At 42.2% G+C, this 6,950-nt stretch overlaps 1 protein-coding gene across 1 annotated transcript; it reads right to left on the reverse strand.

The window, feature by feature from the left end:
* Positions 1-2,685: 2,685 nt before the first annotated feature.
* Positions 2,686-5,629, reverse strand: marcksl1b (MARCKS-like 1b). The gene is made up of 2 exons (XM_056444815.1): positions 5,179-5,629; positions 2,686-4,178 (listed from the first exon to the last, which is right to left on the reverse strand). Exons 1-2 carry the CDS (start codon positions 5,263-5,265, stop codon positions 3,567-3,569), a joined length of 699 nt encoding a protein of 232 aa, XP_056300790.1. The 5' UTR covers positions 5,266-5,629; the 3' UTR covers positions 2,686-3,566.
* Positions 5,630-6,950: the final 1,321 nt, after the last annotated feature.

Consider the following 6,950-nt stretch of genomic DNA (forward strand, 5'->3'; position numbering starts at 1 on the left):
TCTATATCTATCTTTTATGAGATCTATAATGGGGAATTTAAAGGGACAGTTCACCCCAAAACAACTGGTGGTGCTATTTATGAATCTATGGTGTTTTTGGTGTGAGTTGCCTTCGTTTTTGGAGATATCAGCGATATATACAGTATAGTCTCTGTTCAGTGCAGTGTAGGTGCAATGAGACTGATTGACATATTGATGCTGGAGCAGACAGAAGGCGATGGGCTTTGGGGCATTTCTCATAATGGCCAGCAGGTGGCGGTGGAAGCTCGTGTGACCTTTTGCGTCTCTACCAAAATCTCTGCAGACTCCATCATGGCTGAATGAGAAATGCAGCATCCATGATCAGTCACAGAAAATCACGTATGGTCTGCAAAACAACGATATCGAGGATCGGCCAAATAGCGCCGAATAAATTACATTTCGGTGGATTTAGAGCCAGAGTTTTAGTGATTTTGGACACTTATTTATATAAAAACAAATCGCAGAAGGCTGCATCCATGTGGAAGCCGCAGCTTTTTGTCTCAATAATTCATAATTGTTTGAAGGCTGGGGTCCAAATGTAGCTCAGATCTCAACTCATCATGTCACCATGTGAACTAGGTCAGAGCATCGGGAGCTTCAAATGGAGGGAATATTACAGATGTGAAGCTGGGAGGGGGGGGGGGGGAGAGAAAGGGGGGGGGGGGGTACGAGCGAGGTAATGGTGCTGACCTCAGGGCCATGCGACTAATTGAGGGCCAGGGGGTCATTGGAGCTAACATAGTCGAGATGGTGCGTTCAATTATCTCTGAACCAATCAGCGACAAACACATGTCTGTGTGTGTGTGTGTGTTTTATAGAGAATCACAAAATGTGATAATAAAAGCCCCTCCAGTATGGAGGACTTAAAATGACTTAAGTATAAATAAATAAATGCATGAATAAATACAAGAATAAATAAATGAATGTATAAATAAATAAATAAATACAGGAATAAATAAATAAATGCTTAAATAAATGTATAAATAAATTAATACAAGAATAAATGTATAAATACATAAATAAATAGATAAATTAATAAATATAAGTTATAACTCAACAGGACATCATTAAATAAATGTATTTCTACATTTCTGTATTTCTTCATTTATTTATATCTCTATTTATGTGTCCACACGTATTTCTTCATTTATTTATGTGTGACATTTATGTGTCCGTATATTCAAATGAGCTGGGCGGTCCGAACCTCATTGTTGAACAGGATTGGTCAAGTCGGAGAGCAAGACAGAAGCAATCGATCCCTAGCACTTGGATCTGTAGACGAACAGCGTTTATTATGCATTCTTGTCTGTACATTCTAAATACTAACTGTTGTTGAGTCACGGAATGTAATTTAAGGATGTTTTCAGCCGAGAAGTTAGTAGTTTAAGCATCAAATCTGTGGTCGGTTTATCGAGATTCAGCCTAATAAGGATATGCGACGGAGATTTGAGGTCCTCCTCTGAGCTCAGGCCCGCTGTGTGGCCGCCAAGAGAAGCCTGATCTCGGCAGGACTTTTCGAAATGCTCCGCTGGCTCTGACGTCTCCGTAGCGGCTAAACATGAGATATAATTAGGTTTTGGAGGATCTAAAGAGCACAAAGAGTTTATTATTTATTAAAAGATAACGTTACGTCAATTTGACTGAGGGTTAAGATTCATAGCTTCATATTGTAGCGACCCTGGGTCAGGAAAGCTACGAGACGTTGTATAGTTATTACCGTTTATTCGAGCCTCGCCCAAACAACAGTGAACACCGCAACACATTCTACTCCACTGTAAAGTATTTTACAGTGAATAATTGGGGGAAATTCATGAGCAAGAACAGTTGATGTGGTGACATCACAAGACCAGAAAGACCGTCCTGCGTCCTCGAGAGTCCAGACTCACAAGACCAGACTCCAAGAAAACACGAGTCTGTACTCAGTGTACTGAAATGATAAACGGCTGAAGTCAAAAAGCTGTCTAGGCTAACTTCTGCTCACGGTTAGCTGAGCGAGCCAACTTCAGCTTCATGTGCCAGGCAGAAGTAGTAGAGCACAACACACCAGGTGCATCACACTCCTGTGACCAATCATGCTTCAGACAGAGGTTCGGACCACCCAGCTCATTTGAATATACGGACACGTAAATGTCAGACATAAATAAATGAAGAAATACGTGTGGACACAGAAATAAATAAATGAAGAAATACAGAAATGTAGAGATATATTTATTTAATGATGTCCTGTTGATTTATAACTTATATTTATTAATTCCTATATTTATACATTTATTTAAGCATTTATTTATTTATTCCTATATTTATTCATGCATTTATTTATTTATATTTAAGTCATTTTGAGTCCTCCATACTCCAGGTGATTTTTGGTTTTGGGCCTGCATGAATAGACATGGGTTGTTTAAATTGGTGTTCGGGGTCAAATATTGAAGGATATTTGTTTGTGTTTTCCTTTATTCTTTCATGTCTTATATTCAGACATCAAAGTGATGTAAAATGTCAGTTACTGTGTCTTTAAATGTGTCAAAAAGTGGATGACTTATCATGTTATATCCTCTAATTCCTCACTACGAGCCGGTGGCTGGTGCTCCAGATCCTCTCGTATAAAGTCATATTCTACTTCATTAATGCAGGATGTGAATAACCATGAAGACACACACAGAAAACTGGCCGGTAACCAACATTTATTTACTATTATCAACTTTACAATAAAACCAGAAACATCTGTTAACATTAGCAAAATAAAGAACAGAAATCAATCCAATGTATTTACAAGAGACAAAAGCATATTTAGGCTCACGTACGACAGATAAACAACTCTGCTTCATATCAAACCGCGACAGTGAAACATAGCAAGCTTTTTTCTTTTTCTCCAATAGTAAGGTAAAAATCAAAAGTTCTCTATTCTTTTTTATTTTTTTCCCCTTCTTTTTCTTTAAAACAAAACGAGTAATAGCTTCTCTATAATACACCACAAAATACTTGTAAATTTGGGTTAAAATATAGGAATGTAAAAAGTTGGCGAGTCTCTTTCATTAAAAATTTTTTTTATTATAGTTTTTTTGTTTGTTGTTGTTCTATTCAACAGTCATTTCAAGTGGTGGTGGAAGTGTCCTAGAATCTAGTTTCATTCCTCGGCAAGGAGGCATCTCGATTTTGCAGATTTTTTTTTAGATATACGGAAAAAAGATGCTCTGGACTCCCATCCATCCATCCTCCATCATCCCTCTATACTTCGCGGTGTCATTAGCTCGCACGCTCTAGCCATTTAAAAATCCAACCTCCACTCAGCGACCGGCCCCCGCAGCCTGACAACTCAGTCCGGGTCCAAGATGTCGAGCGGGAACCGGGGAAGTGATCTAGTGAATCTAGTCTGTCGTCTTTGTTACCATGACGAAAAAAAGTGGCACGTCGAAGGAGTCTCTCACATACATGTGTATATATTTACATATACATATATCCACATGTATACATATACACACATATATACTCTTAAATTCTCTTTTGAAAAACAGTTCACCCAGTTCATCGCGAGGCCTCGGGTTCGATCACTCCTTCTTTTCAGAGGGAGCCGGGGTCGAGCTGCTCTCCTCCGTCGGTTTCGTGGCCTCGGGGGTCGGGGCAGCCGCCTCCTTGGGCGCCTCCTCTTTGGCGGGCGCCTCCTCTGCCTTCGGGGCCTCGGCGGCAGCCTCCTCTTTCGCCTCTTCTTTCTTCTCCTCTTTCTTCTCCTCCTTCTTCTCCTCCTCCTTCTCCTCGTCCTTCTCCTCGTCCTTCTTCTCGTCCTTCTTCTCGTCCTTCTTCTCGTCCTTCTTCTCCTCCGCCGGAGCGGCGGCTCCGTTCTCGGCGGGCTTCTCCTCGGCGGCGGGCGCCTCCTCCTCCTTGACCGCCTCGCTCTTCTTGGTCTTCTTCAGGTTCAGTTTGAAGTTGAAGGACTTCTTCAGGAAGAACTTCTTCTTCTTCTTCTTGGGGGTCTCCTTGGTCGCGGCGTCGCCGCCCTCGGTCTTCGCCGCCTCGCCGTCCGCGGCGGGCGCCGGCTCGATGGCGTCCCCTCCGGCGGCGGCTTTGGGCTCCTTGGCCGCGTCGGCCGAGCCGTTGGTGGCGGCGGTGTCCCCGTCGGGCTTCGCGGAGATGTCGCCGTTTGTCTTCACGTGTCCGTTCTCCTGAGACACAAGAGGTTGACGGAATAAGTAATCAGACAGAAAATATATATATTCATATATAAATCATTTTTTCTTTTCTTTCTTAAACCTCTCTGCACATGCATGAACAACTAAAATTAGCTATTTTAGAGGCGCATTTGTCGTTTCTTGTCGTCGTGCTCATCAATTAACCACGTGTCGCCGGGCTCGGAGGCGACGCCTTGCAGTACCGGAAGCGAGCGATAGGCGGCGGTGGCGCCTCGCTGACCGGCCGGAGGGACCAGACAGACGGCGGCTCAACAAAAGACAAGACCGGGGCTCATCCGCTCACATCCCCCCCAAAATAATCACGTTTTAATTCACCCCAAATAATGAGCTTGAAATAAATACTGCTCGATTGATAAAAGTTAAGAGTAAATCATAATAAAATATATATAATGAGTAATATTAAACATTCATAATGATGGTGGTTTACAGTATCACATGTATGACAGAATAAAAACGGACAACCGTTGCCCAGACAACAGCCGGGCTCGCGCTTTAAACAGGGAGGAGTGCCTACGTGCGCTCGCGCTGCCCCCCTCCTCCCCCTCCCCCTTTAATGCCATGGCACCATCACACACATTGATCGTTTGGGGGGGGGTTCGAGCTCGGTCACAAAATTTAACACTAAGCGTTCTTCATCTCCACCGAGATAAAAATAACAACAGTTTTATTTATTTTTTAAAATTGGGAGCCGTTTTTTTGGAAGTCGGTCTGCGCGAGACAGCGACTGTTAAAAGAAAGAAAGAAGGAAGGAAAAAAAAGCCCCACCTGGCTTGCCCCTCCTTCCCCTCCCCCCCTACCAAAAAAAATAAATCCTCACATTCACGTTGTATGGGTTCGGCGTCGACTAAAATGTATTAAACTCACGTTTTTCGTGTGAGAATATCAAACTCGTATCCGCGCGTGCTTATTCCCATTCATAAAAATGACATTTTGAATTTTTTTAACCGAGCGCAAAGAGTCGCGGGTAATTTACCTGTCCGTTGGTTTTGACAGCTGCAGCATCAGCGGTGGCGGCGTTCGCCTCCGCGGCCACGTCTCCCTTGGATGCCTGGGATCCCATTGTCTTCGATGAGTTTGTGTGTATGTGTGCGTGTACGTGTGTGCGTGCGTGTGTTTGTCGTCCAAAGCAAATTTAAAAAGAGAAGAAGAAGAGTAAGTTAATCCAAACCCCCAAAGTTAGAGCTCCGTATCCAGTGGTGAAACGACGAAAAGTGTCGGGTTGTTTTTGTATTTTTCTTCGGTTTTATTGTGATTATAATTCAAACTGCAGGTACTTCCTCTCGGTGCTCCTGTGGTCAGACCTGTCACCCCGGTAGAGAGAGACCCTCTAAACTCAACACTGGTTGAACGCGACGCTCCAGACATACAGAAGGTTCGAAGCACCACCCGTGGGCGGGACCTGCTGAGATCCGACCAATCACAGCGCCGTCTGAGAGCCAAGTCTCGTGCGCTTTGGCCAATCAAAGCCTCCGCTCTCTAATTGTCCCCGCCCCTGAGGAGGACCCCCAGTGATGAAATCAATTTAGCTCAGCTCAATTCCGTGTTTTATAGGCTTTAAAGTAAAAAAAATAAAAAAAATAGAACACTTAATAATTTCCTCTCCTTTTATCAGTGGGCCTGTTGCTGCATATTTATGAATTTCCTTTTTTTTGTTGGTTTAGTGTTCACTCAAACATGATGAATATCTCTCAGACAGCTATATAGCTTGATAATAACGACTAATTATTGAATTTATTACAGCATTTACTTGCTCCCTAAACATGACTCACATGAAGTTGGTGTGAATATCAATGTGAATGACTGAGTGTGTTTTGAAACTCTCATAACTTTATTTATTTTAGCCATTTACTTACACTGCATTCGGGGTGACTCATGCACTGTGAATAAACAGCAGTGGTTTTCATTTGGGTTGAAACTAACAGTTCTTTTAATTAGCCGACCAAATTATGTTTGCTTTAATTAATTGGTTAATTTTGTCTATGAAAAGGAAAGAGTAAAAATGCCACGTTTATGTATTCAAATTGCTCGCTCTGTCCACCTCCTTCCCACACACAACACATATTACATTTACTATAATTGGAGACTAAAAAAATAAGCAAACAGCCAGCTCTTATTCTTTTTTTAAACTAGTTTTGGCTCAGAAATGATATGAATCATAATTTAAAAAAAGGTTGCATCGGATAGTTTCAGTTCTAGTTTATCATAATCCTCTTAGTTCGTGGAATGAGGTAATGCACTGTGTCGCAATAGTTTCACTTTTTAGTCTTTATTAAGCAACCAGGGAAGTTTCTGAGCGAGTCACTTTTGGTTTAACACTGATTCAGCATTTGGTGACACATTCAAATCCAATGCAAGAGGTGTCGCAACATATGCATGATTCAGGGTCCTGTTATGAAACACAGTACATTTCATTTGCCCTTTTTTACATAGCATATGGGGAAAATACCAAATGTTGCTTATACAGTTGATGCAAGAACAATAGAGTTATCCAGAAATGGGACATGTATTCGACGTACACCTCAGCATGTGACCAATCCTCATTCGCTGTAGCCCGGCCAGTTATCACGGCAATGATTAGAAAATAAGTGAGTTATGGCGGTCATGAGATAGTCATCACGGCCTCCCAGAAATAAGTGCAAAATATGCGACCGATTGACTTGACACAGGGCAGGAATTTTGGCAAAATGTTCAGATGGAATGAGATATGAAATATGGATTACTTAACCTTTTAAGCACCAAGCTTTT

This window comes from Pseudoliparis swirei, chromosome 1, assembly GCF_029220125.1.
Source record: "Pseudoliparis swirei isolate HS2019 ecotype Mariana Trench chromosome 1, NWPU_hadal_v1, whole genome shotgun sequence".
In the NCBI taxonomy this organism is placed as follows: Eukaryota; Metazoa; Chordata; class Actinopteri; order Perciformes; family Liparidae; genus Pseudoliparis; species Pseudoliparis swirei.

Bases quoted from the DNA above. Each gene is read 5' to 3' on its own strand.
- marcksl1b (XM_056444815.1), bottom strand. From the start codon at position 5,265: ATGGGATCCCAGGCATCCAAGGGAGACGTGGCCGCGGAGGCGAACGCC. The intron at 4,179-5,178 runs GTAAATTACCCG...CTTGTGTCTCAG, and splicing joins CTGTCAAAACCAACGGACAG to GAGAACGGACACGTGAAGAC.